Genomic DNA, 19,536 nt, shown 5'->3' with positions numbered 1-19,536 from the left:
ATAGGGAGGGGGTGTAGGGGGTTACTGAGATAGGGAGGGGGGGTATGGGGTTACTGAGATAGGGAGGGGGTGTAGGGGGTTACTGAGATAGGGAGGGGGGGGGTATGGGGTTACTGAGATAGGGAGGGGGGGGGTATGGGGTTACTGAGATAGGGAGGGGGGGGGTATGGGGTTACTGAGATAGGGAGGGGTGGGGGTATGGGGTTACTGAGATAGGGAGGGGGGGTATGGGGTTACTGAGATAGGGAGGGGGGGGTATGGGGTTACTGAGATCGGGAGGGGGGGTATGGGGTTACTGAGATAGGGAGGGGGTGTAGGGGGTTACTGAGATAGGGAGGGGGGGGTATGGGGTTACTGAGATAGGGAGGGGGTGTAGGGGGTTACTGAGATAGGGAGGGGGGGGGTATGGGGTTACTGAGATAGGGAGGGGGTGTAGGGGGTTACTGAGATAGGGAGGGGGGGGTATGGGGTTACTGAGATAGGGAGGGGGGTGTAGGGGGTTACCGAGATAGGGAGGGGGGGTATGGGGTTACTGAGATAGGGAGGGGGTATGGGGTTACTGAGATAGGGAGGGGGTGTAGGGGATTACTGAGATAGGGAGGGGGATGTGGGGTTACTGAGATAGGGAGGGGGTGTAGGGGGTTACCGAGATAGGGAGGGGGGGTATGGGGTTACTGAGATAGGGAGGGGGTATGGGTTACTGAGATAGGGAGGGGGTGTAGGGGATTACTGAGATAGGGAGGGGGATGTGGGGTTACTGAGATAGGGAGGGGGTGTAGGGGGTAACTGAGATAGGGAGGGGGTATGGGGTTACTGAGATAGGGAGGGGGATGTGGGGTTACTGAGATAGGGAGGGGGTGTAGGGGGTAACTGAGATAGGGAGGGGGTATGGGGTTACTGAGATAGGGAGGGGTGTAGGGGGTTACCGAGATAGGGAGGGGGGTATGGGGTTACCGAGATAGGGAGGGGGGTGTGGGGGTTACCAAGATAGGGAGGGGGGTATGGGGTTACTGAGATAGGGAGGGGGGTATGGGGTTACCGAGATAGGGAGGGGGTATGGGGTTACCGAGACAGGGAGGGGGGTATGGGGTTACCGAGATAGGGAGGGGGTGTAGGGGATTACTGAGATAGGGAGGGGGATGTGGGGTTACTGAGATAGGGAGGGGGATGTGGGGTTACTGAGATAGGGAGGGGGTGTAGGGGGTAACTGAGATAGGGAGGGGGTATGGGGTTACCGAGATAGGGAGGGGGGGTATGGGGTTACCGAGATAGGGAGGGGGTGTAGGGGATTACTGAGATAGGGAGGGGGATGTGGGGTTACTGAGATAGGGAGGGGGGTATGGGGTTACTGAGATAGGGAGGGGTGTATGGGGTTACCGAGATAGGGAGGGGGGTATGGGGTTACCGAGATAGGGAGGGGGTGTAGGGGGTTACTGAGATAGGGAGGGGGGTTTGGGGTTACTGAGATAGGGAGGGGGTGTAGGGGGTTAACGAGATAGGGAGGGGGGGTGTGGGGTTACCGAGATAGGGAGGGGGGTGTGGGGTTACTGAGATAGGGAGGGGGGTATGGGGTTACCGAGATTGGGAGGGGGGTATGGGGTTACCGAGATAGGGAGGGGGGTATGGGGTTACCGAGATAGGGAGGGGGGTATGGGGTTACCGAGATAGGGAGGGGGTGTAGGGGGTAACTGAGATAGGGAGGGGGATGTGGGGTTAGTGAGATAGGGAGGGGGGTATGGGGTTACTGAGATAGGGAGGGGTGTATGGGGTTACTGAGATAGGGAGGGGGTGTAGGGGGTAACTGAGATAGGGAGGGGTGTATGGGGTTACCGAGATAGGGAGGGGGGTATGGGGTTACCGAGATAGGGAGGGGGTGTAGGGGGTTACTGAGATAGGGAGGGGGTGTAGGGGGTTAACGAGATAGGGAGGGGGGTGTGGGGTTACCAAGATAGGGTGGGGGGTGTGAGGTTACTGAGATAGGGAGGGGGGTATGGGGTTACTGAGTTAGGGAAGGGGGTATGGGGTTACTGAGATAGGGAGGGGGTGTAGGGGGTTACCGAGATAGGGTGGGGGTATGGGGTTACCGAGATAGGGAGGGGGGTATGGGGTTACCGAGATAGGGAGAGGGGTATGGGGTTACCGAGATAGGGAGGGGGGTGTGGGGTTACTGAGATAGGGAGGGGGGTGTGGGGTTACCGAGATAGGGAGGGGGGTATGGGGTTACCGAGATAGGGAGGGGGGTATGGGGGTTACTGAGATAGGGAGGGGGTGTAGGGGGGTAACTGAGATAGGGAGGGGTGTATGGGGTTACCGAGATAGGGAGGGGGGTATGGGGTTACCGAGATAGGGAGGGGTGTATGGGGTTACTGAGATAGGGAGGGGGTGTAGGGGGTAACTGAGATAGGGAGGGGTGTATGGGGTTACCGAGATAGGGAGGGGGGTATGGGGTTACCGAGATAGGGAGGGGGTGTAGGGGGTTACTGAGATAGGGAGGGGGGTTTGGGGTTACTGAGATAGGGAGGGGGTGTAGGGGGTTACCGAGATAGGGAGGGGTGTGTGGGGTTACCGAGATAGGGAGGGGGGTGTGGGGTTACTGAGATAGGGAGGGGGTATGGGGTTACTGAGTTAGGGAAGGGGGTATGGGGTTACTGAGATAGGGAGGGTGTGTAGGGGGTTACTGAGATAGGGAGGGGGGTTTGGGGTTACCGAGATAGGGAGGGGGATATGGGGTTACCGAGATAGGGAGGGGGGGGTATGGGGTTACCGAGATAGGGAGGGGGGTGTGGGGTTACCGAGATAGGGAGGGGCTGTGGGGTTACCGAGATAGGGAGGAGGTATGGGGTTACTGAGATAGGGAGGGGGTGTGGGGTTACTGAGATAGCGAGGGGGGTGTGGGGTTACCGAGATAGGGAGGGGGGTGTGGGGTTACCGAGATAGGGAGAGGGGTGTGGGGTTACCGAGATAGGGAGGGGGTGTAGGGGGTTACCGAGATAGGGAGGGGGTGTAGGGGGTTACTGAGATAGGGAGGGGGTGTATGGGCTGGAGGGGATGACAGGGATAGGGAGGGGGTGTAGGGGCTGGAGGGGGTTACAGAGATAGGGAGGGGGTGTAGGGACTGGAGGGTATTACAGAGATAGAGAATGGCGTTGGGACTGGAGGGGGTACACAGATAGGGAGGGGGTGTAGGGGCTGGATGGGGTTACAGAGACAGGGAGAGGGTGTAGGGGCTGGAGGGGGTTACAGAGACAGGGAGGGGGTGTAGGGTTTGGAGGGGGTTTGGGGTTGGAGGGGGTGTAGGGTTTGGAGGGGGTTTGGGGTTGGAGGGGGTGTAGAGTTTGGAGGGGGTTTGGGGTTGGAGGGGGTGTAGGGTTTGGAGGGGGTTTGGGGTTGGAGGGGGTGTAGAGTTTGGAGGGGGTTTGGGGTTGGAGGGGGTGTAGGGTTTGGAGGGGGTTTGGGGTTGGAGGGGGTGTAGGGTTTGGAGGGGGGTGACTGAGGGGCTGGTTATTTGTGAGGTAACACTTCCCCTTTGCGCTGTGTTCCCTGGGATTTTGCTGCTGCCCCTGGGTTTTGTGGGAGTGTTTCTGAGTGAGGGGTTAATTTCGATGGGATGGTGTAATGATGGGAATGGTTTGTTTGTATTCACAGCTGCTGGTTCAGAAATGATATTGCTTTCTACCTGTCAGTGGTGGTGTATTTCGGGCTGGTGTTCCTCATTAACCTGGCCATGTTTATCGTGGTGCTACGTCAGGTCCAGGTGATGAAGGTGCAGAGACCCGGGAACAGTACAACACACCGCAGTCTGCATCACCTGAAGGGCTCTGTCAGCTTGACCGTCCTGCTCGGACTCACCTGGGGATTTGCGTTTTTCGCCTGGGGGCCTGCACAAGAGACCTTCATGTACTTCTTCACTATCTTCAACACTCTCCAAGGTCAGTGCAATGTCACCTCCCAAAACTCAGCAGCTCCCCAAGGCAACAAGCTCTCTCTCCATCAGAGACACACTCTGACCACTGTGTGTGTGTGAGGTCTGAACCGAGACATTGGAGAGACTGCTCAGAACAGGCCCTTACAGCCCGGGGCAGGGGATCCAGAGGGGCGGGGGATCCCAGAGCCTGGGACAGGGGATCCCAGAGCCCGGGGCAGGGGATCCCAGAGCCCGGGACAGGAGATCCTGAGACTGGGGCAGGAGATCCCAGAGCCCGGGGCAGGAGATCCCAGAGCCCGGGGCAGGAGATCCCAGAGCCCGGGACAGGAGATCCCAGAGCCCGGGGCAGGAGATCCCAGAGCCTGGGGCAGGAGATCCCAGAGCCTGGGGCAGGAGATCCCAGAGCCCGGGGCAGCGGATCCCAGAGTCCGGGACAGGAGATCCCAGAGTCCGGGGCAGGAGATCCCAGAGCCCGGGACAGGAGATCCCAGAGCCTGGGGCAGGAGATCCTGAGACTCGGACAGGAGATCCCAGAGTCCGGGGCAGGAGATCCCAGAGCCTGGGGCAGGAGATCCCAGAGCCTGGGGCAGGAGATCCCAGAGCCCGGGGCAGCGGATCCCAGAGTCCGGGACAGGAGATCCCAGAGTCCGGGGCAGGAGATCCCAGAGCCCGGGACAGGAGATCCCAGAGCCTGGGGCAGGAGATCCTGAGACTCGGACAGGAGATCCCAGAGTCCGGGGCAGGAGATCCCAGAGTCCGGGACAGGAGATCCCAGAGTCCGGGGCAGGAGATCCCAGAGTCCGGGGCAGGAGATCCCAGAGCCCGGGACAGGAGATCCCAGAGCCCGGGGCAGGAGATCCCAGAGCATTCACGGCTGATGCTGGAAAGCTCTTCCTTACACAATGGGAAGGAGTATTCTGTAACCACCATCGCCTCCCTTCCCCCCCCACCCCACTGCCCCCAACCCCACATCAATGAGAAAAGAACTTTGTTGAATCTGGGGTCAGTTGAAATGTCAAAATGGATTAAGAGATTTTTGTCAGTTAAGAGGGGTTGAAGGCAAGAGAGTGATAGAGCCATGTTGACCAATGTAAAGGGCTGAATAGCCTCCAGTTCCTGTGGAACAGACTCGGGGAGAGGGGGCTGAATGGCCTCCTGTTCCTGTGGAACAGGTTCGGGGAGAGGGACTGAATGGCCTCCTGTTCCTGTGGAACAGGCTCTTGGAGAGGGGCTGAATGGCCTCCTGTTCCTGTGGGATAGGCTCGGGGCGGGGGGAGGCTGAATGGCCTCCTTTTCCTGTGGAACAGGCTCGGGGAGAGGGGCTGAATGGCCTCCTGTTCCTGTGTAACAGGTTCGGGGAGGTGGGGCTGAATGGCCTCCTGTTCCTGTGGAACAGGCTCGTGGAGAGGGGCTGAATGGCCTCCTGTTCCTGTGGAACAGGCTCGTGGAGAGGGGCTGAATGGCCTCCTGTTCCTATGGAACAAGCTCGGGGAGAGGGGCTGAATGGCCTCCTGTTCCTGTGGAACAGGCTCGGGGAGGTGGGCTTTCCCATCAGTGCCCAGATCAACTGAAGGCCTCCAATTATCTGCTTTATCTTCACAGGATTCTTCATCTTTGTGTTTCACTGTTTAATGAAGGATAATGTCTGTAACCAGTGGAGGATTCATCTGTGCTGCGGCAGGTTTCAACTCAGCGAGTATTCTGGTGAGACTCACAACCTGAGATTATTCAAACCATTCCTGACCAGGAATTGCTGAGTTATAGAGATATACAGCACAGAAACAGACCCTTCGGTCCAACCCGTCCATGCCGACCAGATACCCCAACCCAATCTAGTCCCAGCTGCCAGCACCCGGCCCATATCCCTCCAGACCCTTCCTGTTCTTATACCCATCCAGATGCCTGTTAAATGTTGCAACTGTACCAGACTCCACCACATCCTCTGGCAGCTCATTCCATACTCGTACCACCCTTTGGGTGAAAAAGTTGCTCCTTTGGTCCCTTTTATATCTTTCCCCTCTCACCCTAAACCTATACCCTCTAGCTCTGGTCCATATGGCAGGCAAATGGGACGATGAAGCCTGGTTGGCATGTACAAGTTGGGCCGAAGGGTCTGTTTCTCTGTTGTATGACTCTATGACTCTTAACCTAATGACCCCAGTCCTACTTTCCTGCAAGTGGCCCTTGGTCTTGTACATTATGACACTTCAAGTGCTCATCCAATTACTTTTCGAAGGTTATGAGATTTTCTGTCTCAACTATTGTCCTCGACAGCACATCCCAGACTCCCAGCATCCTCAGGGTGAGACTTTACCCTCCAAACCTCCTTGCTTTCACCTTCTTCTTATTGACTCCTTGCGTAAGGGAATCAGCTGCTTTCTACCTGCCCTGTTGGTGCCCCTCATAATCTTCTGGACCATGACCAGGGGGATTGCACAGGGCTGAAGGGAGACAGTGTGGAAATGGCACTGTGTGTATTGGTCCTTCCGAGGGCTGGCACATGCCGGATGGGCTGAGTAGCCTCCTGTATGCCCTCTGATACTGAGCTTGTTTCTAATTCCAGAGTGGAGCAGGACTGCCACAAATGGTAATCTGAAGGATGTCATGAAAAGCTTCAACACTCATTCCAAAACATCCTTCAACTCCAATTCAACAACAACATCTTCAAATGGATCACGAAAGAATTTAATTCTTTCTCCAAACTTTGGGAACGGTAAGTTGCACTAAAGTTGTCGTGAGGTCAACATTGTATGAAGCAATTAATTAACAGAATCCCTACTGTGTGGAAACAGGCCCTTCGGCCCAACAAGTCCACACCGACCCTCTGAAGAGTAATCCACCCAGACCCACTCCCCTACCCTATTACTCTACATTTATCCCTGACTAACGCACCTAACCTACACATCCCTGAACACTATGGGCAATCCACCCTAACCCACACATCCCTGAACACCAAGGCCAATCCACCCTAACCTACACATCCCTGAAGACCATGGGCAATCCACCCCAACCCACACATCCCTGAACACTATGGGCAATCCACCCCAACCTACACATCCCTGAACACCATGGGCAAACCACCCTAACCTACACATCCCTGAAGACCATGGGCAATCCACCTCAACCTACACATCCCTGAACACTTTGGGCAATCCACCCCAACCTACACATCCCTGAAAACCATGGGCAATCCACCCCAACCTACACATCCCTGAACACTTTGGGCAATCCACCCCAACCTACACATCCCTGAACACTTTGGGCAATCCACCCCAACCTACACATCCCTGAAGACCATGGGCAATCCACCCTAACCTACACATCCCTGAATACCAAGGCCAATCCACCCCAACCTACACATCTTTGGACTGTGGGAGGAAACCAGAGCAAACACGGGGAGAACGTGCAAACTCCACACAGACAGCCACCCGAGGCTGGGATCGAACCTGGCACCCTGGTGCTGTGAGGCAGCAGTGCTAACCACTGAGCCACCGTGCCACCCCAATTCACTTCTTCCCACTCTTAAAAACTCCATGAAATGTTTTCCAGCAAACAGATAATCCAAAATTCTCTGATCTTTTGACTTTTCAATTCCCAGATGTCACATGACAAAGTGTCTTCAATCCAGCAATGTCCAGATAATTGCACGTTCCAGTATTTCATCGTCTATAAAGATATGTCCTCCTGACACAATGTTCTGCCCTTGTTCTGAACCTCTGCACCCCCACATCCTGCCCAACAATCAAATAACTTCTCCCTCGTGACCAATCTGTCATCTTAATCTCTTTCTAGTCTTCTTCATTGACAGGAGTCTGAGACCATTAAACCACAATATTAGGAACAATATTTGGCCCATCGCATCTGCTCCCCATCCAATCATGGCTGAGATGTTTCCCTACACCATTCTCTTGCTTTCTCTCTGTAATCCTTGAACCCCTTATCAATCAAGTAACTATCTATCTCTGTCTTAAATACACTCAGTGACTTGGCCTCCTTCTGTGGCAATGAGTTCCACAGATTCCCCACCCTCTGGCTGAAGAAATCCCTCCTCATTTCAGTTCGAAAGGGTCATCCTTTCACCCTGAGGCTGTGCCCTCGGGTCCTAGTCTCTCCTGCTAGTGGGAACATCTTCTCCATGTCCACTCTCTCCAGGCCTCTCAGTATTCTGAGAGGTTCAGTCAGATCCCCTTTATCGAATACTGACCCAGATTCCTCAACTGCTCCTCACAGAACAAACCCTTCATCCCGGGATCATTCTTGTAAATCTCCATGGACTCCCACCAAGTCCAGCATGTTCTTTCCTTAGATACAGGGCCCAAAACTGCTCATAATATTCCAAATGTGGTCTGACCAGATCCTTCTACAGCCTCAGCAGGACATCCCTGATCTAGTATTCTAGCCCTGTGGAGATAAATGCAAAGCCGAAAATGTGTTGCTGGAAAAGCACAGCAGGTCAGGCAGCATCCAAGGAGCAGGAGAATCGACGTTCCGGGCCCTTCATCAGGAATGAGGAAAATGTGTCCAGCAGGCTAAGATAAAAGGTAGGGAGGAGGGACTTGGGGGAGGGGTGTTGGGAATGCGATAGGTGGAAGGAGGTCAAGGTGAGGGTGATAGGCTGGAGTGGGGGTGGGGACGGAGAGGTCAGGAAGAAGATTGCAGGTTAGGAAGGCGGTGCTGAGTTCGAGGGATTTGACTGAGATAAGGTGGGGGGAGGGGAAATGAGGAAACTGGAGAAATCTGAGTTCATCCCTTGTGGTTGGAGGGTTCAGATGCGGAAGATGAGGCGTTCTTCCTCCAACCGTCGTGTTGCTATGGTCTGGCGATGGAGGAGTCCAAGGACCTGCATGTCCTTGGTGGAGTGGGAGGGGGAGTTGAAGTGTTGAGCCACGGGGTGGTTGGGTTGGTTGGTCCGGGTGTCCCAGAGGTGTTCTCTGAAACGTTCCACAAGTAGGCAGCCTGACTCCCCAATATAGAGGAGGCCACATCGGGTGCAGCGGATACAGTAAATGATGTGTGTGGAGGTGCAGGTGAATTTGTGGCGGATATGGAAGGATCCCTTGGGGCCTTGGAGGGAAGTAAGGGGGGAGGTGTGGGCGCAAGTTTTGCATTTCTTGCGGTTGCAGGGGAAGGTGCCGGGAGTGGAGGTTGGGTTGGTGGGGGGTGTGGACCTGACGAGGGAGTCACAGAGGGAGTGGTCTTTTCAGAATGCTGATAGGGGAGGGGAGGGAAATATGTCCCTGGTGGTGGGGTCCATTTGGAGGTGGCGGAAATGACGGCGGATGATACGATGTATCTGGAGGTTGGTGGGGTGGTAGGTGAGGACCAGTGGGGTTCTGTCCTGGTGGCGGTTGGAGGGGCGGGGCTCAAGGGCGGAGGAGCGGGAAGGGGAGGAGATGCGGTGGAGAGCATCGTCGACCACGTCTGAGGGGAAATTGCGGTCCTTGAAGAAGGAGGCCATCTGGGTTGTTCGGTATTGGAACTGGTCCTCCTGGGAGCAGATGCAGCGGAGACGAAGGAATTGGGAATATGGGATGGCGTTTTTACAGGGGGCAGGGTGGGAGGAGGTGTAGTCTCGGTAGCTGTGGGAGTCGGCCGGTTTATAGTAAATGTCCGTGTTGATTCGGTCGCCTGAGATAGAAATGGAGAGGTCTAGGAAGGGGAGGGAGGAGTCTGAGACGGTCCAGGTGAATTTGAGGTTGGGGTGGAAGGTGTTAGTAAAGTGGATGAACTGTTCAACCTCCTCGTCGGAGCATGAGGTAGCGCCGATACAGTCATCGATGTAGCGGAGGAAAAGGTGGGGGATGGTGCCAGTGTAGCTGCTAAGTCCCTCCTCCCTACCTTTTATCTTAGCCTGCTTGGCACACCTTCCTCATTCCTGAAGAAGGGCTGATGCCCGAAACGTCGATTCTCCTGCTCCTTGGATGCTGCCTGACCTGTTGTGCTTTTCCAGCAACACATTTTCAGCTCTGATCTCCAGCATCTGCAGTCCCCACTTTCTCCTCGGAGATAAATGCAAAAACTGTGTTTGCCTTCCTAACTGCCAACTGAGCCGGATTCCAGTCTCCCCTCTCAAATAAAGTCATAGAGACGTACAGCACGGAAACAAACCCTTTGATCCAACTCATTTGGTAAACCAGACATCCCAGTCTGACCTAGTCCCACCTGCCAGCACCCGGCCCATATCCCTCCAAACCCTTCCTATTCATAAACCCATCCAAATGTCTCTTAAATGTTGCAATTGTACCAGCCTCCAACACTTCCTCTGGCAGCTCATTTGGAGCAGCTTGTGGCAGAGCCTACAAGGGAGCAGGCAATTCAAGATTTGGTGATGTGTAATGAGGCAGACTTGATCAAGGAGCTGAAGTTGAAGGACACCTGGGGGTAAAGACAAGCCAGGGAACTATAGACCAGTGACCCTCTGTGTGAAAAAGTTGTCCCTTAGGTCTCTTTTATATCTTTCCCCTCTCACCCTAAACCTATGCCCTCTAGTTCTGGACTCACTGACCCCAGGGAAAAGACTTTGCCTATTTATCCTATCCATGCCCCTCATGATTTTGTAAACCTCTATAAGGTCACCCCTCAGCCTCTGACACTCCAGGGAAAACAGCCCCAGCCTGTTCAGCCTCTCCCTGTAGCTCAGATCCTCCAACCCTGGCAACATCCTTGTAAATCTTTTCTGAATCATTTCAAGTTTCACAACATCTTTCCGATAGGAAGGAGACCAGAATTGCACACAATATCCCAACAGTGGTCGAACCAATGTCCTATACAGCCGCAACATGACCTCCCAACTCCTGTACTCAATACTCTGACCAATAAAGGAAAGCATACCAAACGCCTTCTTCACTATCCTATCTACCTGCGACTCCACTTTCAAGGAGCTATGAACCTGCACTCCAAGGTCTCTTTGTTCAGCAACACTTCCGAGGACCTTACCATTAAGTGGATAAGTCCTGCTAAGATTTGCTTTCCCAAAATGCAGCACCTCACATTTATCTGAATTAAACTCCATCTGCCACTCCTCAGCCCATTGGCCCATCTGGTCCAGATCCTGTTGTAATCTGAAGTAACCCTCTTTGCTGTCCACTACACCTCCAATTTTGGTGTCATCTGCAAACTTACTAACTGTACCTCTTATGCTCACATCCAAATCATTTATGTAAATGACAAAAAGTAGAGGGCCCAGCACCGAACCTTGTGGCATTCAACTGGTCACAGGCCTCCAGTCTGAAAAACAACCCTCCACCACCACCCTCTGTCTTCTCCCTTTGAGCTAGTTCTGTATCCAAATGGCTAGTTCTCCCTGTATTCCGTGAGATCTAACCTTGCTAATCAGTCTCCCATGGGAAACCTTGTCGAACACCTTACTGAAGTCCATATAGATCACATCTACTGCTCTGCCCTCATCAATCCCCTTCATTACTTCTTCAAAAAACACAATCAAGTTTGTGAGACATGAATTCCCATGCACAAAGCCGTGTTGACTGTCCCAAATCAGTCCTTGCCTTTCCAAATACATCTACATCCTGTCCCTCAGGATTCCCTCCAACAATTTGCCCACCACCGAGGTCAGGCTCACTGGTCTATAGTTCCCTGGCTTGTCTTTACTGCCCTTCTTAAACAGTGGCACCTCATTAGCCAACCTCCAGTCTTCCAACATCTCACCTGTGACTATCGATGATACAAATATCTCAGCAAGAGGCCCAGCAATCACTTCTCTAGCTTCCCACAGAGTTCTCGGGTACACCTGATCAGGTCCTAGGGATTTATCTATCGTATTATGGTCATTACCCCCAAGTCTGCCTCATAACACATCACCAAATCTAGAATTGCCTGCTCCCTTGTAGGCTCTGCCACAAGCTGCTCCAAAAAAATCCATCTCGTAGACATTGCATAAATTTATTTTCCTGAGATTTGCTATGAACCTGATTTTCCCGGTTCACCTGCATGTTGAACCCCCCCCCCCCCCCACGCCTCCACCCCCCGATTACTGTAACAGTGCCTGTCTTACACACCTTTTCTGTCTCCTGATTTATTCCCCACATCCTTACTACTGCCAGGAGGCCTGTACACCAATCCCATCAGCTCCTCTATTCCCTTTGCAGGGCCCCATCTCTACCCAAACTGACTCTGTGCCTTCTGACTCTATCTCACTTCTCGCTATTGATTTCATGTAATTTCTGGCTGACCCCACCCCCACTGCTCCCCCCCCCCCCCCCGCCCCCCCCCAACCCCAGCCTGTCGTTAGGACGTGTATCCTCGGTTATTTAGTCCCCAGCTCTGTTCCCTCTGCTGCCTTGTCTCTGTGATTCCCACAACATTGTACCTTCCAATTCCAATCCGTGCTCCGAGCTCATTCCCCTTGCTCCGTACACTGTGTGGATTTCACTCCAACACCCTCAGTCCTGCACTGACGGACCCCCTTCCTTCTGAGAGCTGTCCCCTTACCTGCTGTACCTGGAGTTAGATTCCTGACCCCTTCCAAACTCTCTGTCCTAATGGTTGTTTGGGAAACTTTAATAACCCCTCGGCTGAACCTTCCCCCCCCCTTTAACTCTTTCCATAATTTTCCATCAAACTGAACACCCTCCTCCCCCCGATCAGAGCAAACTTTGAGCCACATATTTTGTTCGGGGTGGGGGTGGGGGGGGGAGCTGATTGAGGTTTACAAAACCATGAAGGGTATAGACAGGGTGGATAGAGACAAGCTTTTTTCTAGGGTAAAGAATTCAATAACAAGAGGTCATGTTTTCAAGGTGAGAGGTGGAAAGTTTAAGAGGGATACACGCGGCAAGTACTTCACACAGAGGGCGGTGGGCGTTTGGAACGCGTTGCCAGCAGAGGTGGTAGAGGCAGGCACGGTAGATTCATTTAAGATGCATCTGGACAGATGCATGAGCAGGTGGGGAGCAGAGGGATACAGATGTTTAGGAATTGACTGAGAGGTTTAGACGGTACATTTGGATTGGCTCAGGCTTGGAGGGCCGAAGGGCCTGTTCCTGGGCTGTAAATTTTCTTTGTTCTTTGTTCTCTCTTTAATCCTGTTGACCCTGGGCCAAGTTGCTCACGGCTGGGGCAGCACGGTAGCTCAGTGGTTAGCACTGTTGCCTCATAGCACCAGGGACCCAGGTTCGATTCCAACCTCGGGCGACTGTCTGTGTGGGGTTTGCACATTCTCCCTGTGTCTGTGTGGGTTTCCTCCGGGTGCTCCGGTTTCCTCCCACAGTCCAAAGATGTGCAGGTCAGGTGAATTGGCCATGGGAAATTTCCCTAGAGTTTAGGGATGTGCAGGTTGGGTGCATTAGTCAGGGGGGAATGTAGAGGAATAGGCGAATGGGTTACTCTTCTGAGGGCCAGTATGGACTTGTTGGACCAAATGGCCTGTTTCTACACTGTAGGTATTCTATGGCTCAGGTAGTAATCCAATGATTATTATCTTTTTGGTTCTGCATTCTAATTTAGCCGCCAGCTGCTGATATTCTCTCAGCAGAACCTCTAACCTTTTCTCACCTATATCGTTGGTACCTATACAAACCATGATAACTGGGTCTTTCCCATCCCACTCCAAGTTCCTCTGCAGCCTAGGGGAGATATCCTGAACCCAGGCACCAGGCAGACAACACAGCCTTTGGGACCCTCGATCCTGACCGCAGGGAGTAGTGTCTATTCCCCTGACTGTGTTATCCCTGTTTACAATCACATTTCTCTTTCTCCCCGCTCTTGAGGGGCTCCCTGTACCATGGTGCTCTGGTCAGTTTGTAGACTCCCCCTACAGCCCTCACTCCCATCCACACAGGGAGAAACAATCTCAATCCTGTTAGACAAGCTCAAGGGCTGTGGCTCCTTCAGCACTACCCCCTGGATTCCTCTATATCCCTCACTCAGAGTCAGACGCTGCTATCTCTGACCACTGACCGAATTTGAGGTTGTTAATCTAAGGGCTGTGACTGCCTCCTGAAACAGAGTGTCCAGGTAACTCTCCCCCTCCCTGATGGATCGCAGTGTTCGATGCTCAGACTCCAGTTCACCAACTCCGAGCTGGAGCTCCTCAAACAACCAGCACTTGCTCCAGGTGTGGTCACACTGAACCACAATAGGGTCCACCAGCTCCTACATCATGCAGGTACAACACATCACCTGGATCAGATTAGCTATTTCAATTACTTAGCTCTTAATTGTTTTTTTTAAACTTTCCTACTGGTTTTTTTAGTTTGTCAATAGTCACCCTAGTACCCATTACAAACCAGTAAACGTTAGGATTTCCCGTGATGTGCTGGAACCTGCTCCCTGACTTCAGTTTATCCCGTTAAAACAAACCTGACAAACTATGAGCGAAAAAAGGACCTGAAAGAATCTCTTCGCCACTGCACCGAATTTCCACACTGCACCGAATTCTCACACTGCACCGAATTCTCACACTGCACCGAATTCTCACACTGCACCGAATTCCCACACCGTACTGAATTCCCACACTGCACCGAATTCCCACACCTCACTGAATTCTCACACTGTACTGAATTCTCACACTGCACCAAATTCTCACACTGCACCGAATTCTCACACTGCACCGAATTCCCACACTGCACCAACTTCTCACACTGCACTGAATTCCCACACTGCACCGTATTCTGACTGCATCGAATTCGCACACTGCACCGAAGTCTCACACTGCACCCAATTCTCACACTGCACCAAATTCTCACTCTACACCAAATTCTCACACTGCACCGAATTCTCACTCTGCACCTAACTCTCACACTGTACTGAATTCCCACACTGTACCGAATTCCCACACTGTACCGAATTCTCACACTGCACCGAATTCCCACACTGTACCAAAATCTCACACTGCACCGAATTCCCACACTGCACCGAATTCCCACACTACACCGAATTCTCACACTGCACCGAATTCCGACACTGCACCAAATTCTCACACTGCACCGAATTCTCACACTGCACCGAATTCCCACACTGCACCGAATTCCCACACTACACCGAATTCCGACACTGCACCGAATTCTCACACTGCACCGAATTCTCACACTGCACCGAATTCCCACACTGCACCGAATTCTCACACTGCACCGAATTCCCACACTGCACCGAATTCTCACACTGCACCGAATTCTCACACTGCACCGAATTCGCACACTGTACCGAATTTCCACACTGCACCAAATTCTCACACTGCACCGAATTCTCACACTGCACCGAATTCTCACACTGCACCGAATTCCCACACCGTACTGAATTCCCACACTGCACCGAATTCCCACACCTCACTGAATTCTCACACTGTACTGAATTCTCACACTGCACCAAATTCTCACACTGTACTGAATTCTCACACTGCACCGAATTCTCACACTGCACCGAATTCCCACACTGCACCAACTTCTCACACTGCACTGAATTCCCACACTGCACCGTATTCTGACTGCATCGAATTCGCACACTGCACCGAAGTCTCACACTGCACCCAATTCTCACACTGCACCAAATTCTCACTCTACACCAAATTCTCACACTGCACTGAATTCTCACTCTGTACCGAATTCTGACTCTGCATCGAATTCCCACACTGCACCGAATTCCCACACTTCACTGAGTTCCCACACTGCACCAAATTCTCACACTGCACCGAATTCCCACACTGCACCGAATTCCCACACTGCACCGAATTCTCACACTGCACCGAATTCCCACACTGCACCGAATCCTCACACTGCACCGAATTCCCACACTGCACCGAATTCCCACACTGCACTGAGTTCCCACACTGCACCAAATTCTCACTCTGTACTGAATTCTCACACTGCACCGAATTCTCACACTGCACCGAATTCTCACTCTGCACCTAACTCTCACACTGCACTGAATTCCCACACTGCACCAACTTCTCACACTGCACTGAATTCCCACACTGCACCGTATTCTGACTGCATCGAATTCCCACACTGCACCGAATTCTCACACTGCACCCAATTCTCACACTGCACCAAATTCTCACACTGCACTGAATTCTCACACTGCACCAAATTCTCACTCTGCACCAAATTCTCACACTGCACCAAATTCTCACACTGCACTGAATTCTCACACTGCACTGAATTCTCACTCTGTACCGAATTCCCACACTGCACCGAATTCCACACTGTACCGAATTCTCACACTGCACCGAATTCCCACACTGCACCGAATTCTCACACTGTACCGAATTCTCACACTGCACCGAATTCTCACACTGCACCAAATTCCCACACTGTACTGAATTCCCACACTGCACCAAATTCCCACACTGCACCGAATTCTCACACTGTACTGAATTCTCACACTGCACCAAATTCTCACACTGTATTGAATTCTCACACTGCACCGAATTCTCACACTGCACCGAATTCTCACTCTGCACCTAACTCTCACACTGTACTGAATTCCCACACTGTACCGAATTCTCACACTGCACTGAATTCCCACACTGCACCGTATTCTGACTGCACCCAATTCTCACACTGCACCGAATTCTCACACTGCACCCAATTCTCACACTGCACCGAATTCCCACACTGCACTGAATTCTCACACTGCAGCGAATTCCCACACTGCACCGCATTCTCACACTGCACCGAATTCCCACACTGTACCGAAATCCCACACTGTACCGAATTCTCACTCTACACCAAATTCTCACACTGCACTGAATTCTCACTCTGTACCGAATTCTGACTCTGCACCGAATTCTCACACTGCACCGAATTCTCACACTGCACCGAATTCCCACACTGTACCGAATTCCCACACTGCACCGAATTCTCACACTGCACCGAATTCTCACAGTGCACCGAATTCCCACACTGCACCGCATTCTCACACTGCACCGAATACCCACACTATACCGAATTCCCAAACTGTACCGAATTCTCACACTGCACCGAATTCCCACACTGCACCGAATTCCCACACTGCACCGAATTCCCACACTGCACCGAATTCTCACACTGCACCGAATTCCCACACTGTACCGAATTCCCACACTGCACCGAATTCTCACACTGCACCGAATTCCCACACTGCACCGAATTCCCACACTGTACTGAATTCCCACACTGCACCGAATTCTCACACTGCACCGAATTCTCACACTGCACCGAATTCACACACTGCACCGAATTCACACACTGCACCGAATTCCCACACTGTACTGAATTCCCACACTGTACCGAATTCTCACACTGCACCGAATTCTCACACTGCACCGAATTCTCACACTACACTGAATTCTCACACTGTACTGAATTCTCACACTGTACTGAATTCTCACACTGCACCGAATTCTCACGCTGCACCGAATTCTCACACTACACCAAATTCCCACACTGTACTGAATTCCCACACTGCAACGAATTCTCACACTGCACCGAATTCTCATACTGCACCGAATTCTCACACCGTACCGAATCCTCACACTGCACCGAATTCTCACACTGCACCAAATTCTCACACTGTACTGAATTCTCACACTGCACCGAATTCTCACACTGCACCGAATTCTCACACTGCACCTAACTCTCACACTGCACTGAATTCCCACACTGCACCAAATTCTCACACTGCACTGAATTCCCACACTGCACCGAATTCCCACACTGCACCGAATTCTCACACTGCACCGAATTGTCACACTGTACTGAATTCTCACACTGCACCGAATTGTCACACTGTACTGAATTCTCACACTGCACCGAATTCTCACACTGCACCGAATTCTCACACTGCACCTAACTCTCACACTGCACTGAATTCCCACACTGCACCAAATTCTCACACTGCACTGAATTCCCACACTGCACCGAATTCCCACACTGCACCGAATTCTCACACTGCACCGAATTGTCACACTGTACTGAATTCTCTCACTGCACCGAATTGTCACACTGTACTGAATTCTCACACTGCACCGAATTGTCACACTGCACCGAATTCTCACACTGCACCTAACTCTCACACTGCACTGAATTCCCACACTGCACCGAATTCTGACTGCATCGAATTCCCACACTGCACCGAATTCTCACACTGCACCCAATTCTCACACTGTACTGAATTCTCACACTGCACCCAATTCTCACACTGCACCAAATTCTCACTCTACACCAAATTCTCACACTGCACCAAATTCTCACACTGCACTGAATTCTCACACTGCACTGAATTCTCACACTGCACCGAATTCTGACTGCACCGAATTCCCACACTGCACCGAATTCCCACAATGCACCGAATTCTGACTTTGCACTGAATTCTCACTCTGCACCGAATTCTGACTCTGCACCAAATTCTCACACTGCACCCAATTCTGACACTGCCCTGAATTCTGACACTGCCCCGAATTCTCTCACTGCACTGAATTCTCACACTGCACTGAATTCTCACACTGCACCCAATTCTCACTCTGCACCGAATGCCCACACTGCACCGAATTCTCACTGCACTGAATTCCCACACTGCACCGAATTCTGACTGCACCAAATTCCCACTCTGTACCGAATACTCACAGTACACTGAATTCCCACCCTGTACCGAATTCCCACACTACACAAAAAACCAACCTTGCACCAAATTTTCACACTGCATCAAATTCCCACTCTGCACTGATTTCCCACTCTGTACCAAATTCTCACTCTGCTCTGAAGACTGGAGGTTGGCAAGTGTGGTGCCACTGTTTAAGAAGGGCGGTAAGGACAAGCCAGGGAACTATAGACCAGTGAGCCTGACCTCGGTGGTGGGCAAATTGTTGGAGGGAATCCTGAGGGACAGGATGTACATGTATTTGGAAAGGCAAGGACTGATTAGGGATAGTCAACATGGCTTTGTGCGTGGGAAATCATGTCTCACAAACTTGATTGAGTTTTTTGAAGAAGTAACAAAGGGGATTGATGAGGGCAGAGCAGTAGATGTGATCTATATGGACTTCAGTAAGGCGTTCGACAGGGTTCCCCATGGGAGACTGATTAGCAAGGTTAGATCTCACGGAATACAGGGAGAACTAGCCATTTGGATACAGAACTGGCTCAAAGGTAGAAGACAGAGGGTGGTGGTGGAGGGTTGTTTTTCAGACTGGAGGCCTATGACCAGTGGAGTGCCACAAGGATCGGTGCTGGGCCCTCTACTTTTTGTCATTTACATAAATGATTTGGATGTGAGCATAAGAGGTACAGTTAGTAAGTTTGCAGATGACACCAAAATTGGAGGTGTAATGGACAGCAAAGAGGGTTACCTCAGATTACAACAGGATCTGGACCAGATGGGCCAATGGGCTGAGGAGTGGCAGATGGAGTTTAATTCAGATAAATGCGAGGTGCTGCATTTTGGGAAAGCAAATCTTAGCAGGACTTCTACACTTAATAGTAAGGCTGGATTAGTGGTGCTGGAAGAGCACAGCAGTTCAGGCAGCATCCAACGAGCAGCGAAATCGACGTTTCGGGCAAAAGCCCTTCATCAGGAATAAAGGCAGTGAGTCTGAAGCATGGAGAGATAAGCTCGAGGAGGGTGGGGGTGGGGAGAGAGTAGCATAGAGTACAATGGGTGAGTGGGGGAGGGGATGAAGG

The 19,536-nt window shown here is 52.1% G+C and overlaps 2 protein-coding genes across 2 annotated transcripts in view; both read left to right on the top strand.

Moving 5' to 3' along the window:
- The window catches only part of fhl1a (four and a half LIM domains 1a), a 300,533-nt gene that overhangs the window by 42,415 nt on the left and 238,582 nt on the right, over positions 1 to 19,536 (top strand).
- Positions 1 to 19,536, top strand: part of adgrg4a (adhesion G protein-coupled receptor G4a) — a gene marked incomplete at its 3' end in the record, with an annotated part of 56,350 nt that overhangs the window by 32,064 nt on the left and 4,750 nt on the right. Inside the window, exons 16-18 of the mRNA XM_072594612.1 lie at positions 3,646 to 3,929; positions 5,528 to 5,629; positions 6,489 to 6,638. Coding sequence (XP_072450713.1) covers positions 3,646 to 3,929; positions 5,528 to 5,629; positions 6,489 to 6,638 — 536 coding nt within the window. The remainder of the gene's footprint in view (positions 1 to 3,645; positions 3,930 to 5,527; positions 5,630 to 6,488; positions 6,639 to 19,536) is intronic.

This window comes from Chiloscyllium punctatum, chromosome 25, assembly GCF_047496795.1.
Source record: "Chiloscyllium punctatum isolate Juve2018m chromosome 25, sChiPun1.3, whole genome shotgun sequence".
Taxonomy (NCBI): Eukaryota; Metazoa; Chordata; class Chondrichthyes; order Orectolobiformes; family Hemiscylliidae; genus Chiloscyllium; species Chiloscyllium punctatum.
The sequence above is the reverse complement of the archived record's forward strand: the minus strand, read 5'-3'. Positions and strand labels throughout refer to the sequence as shown.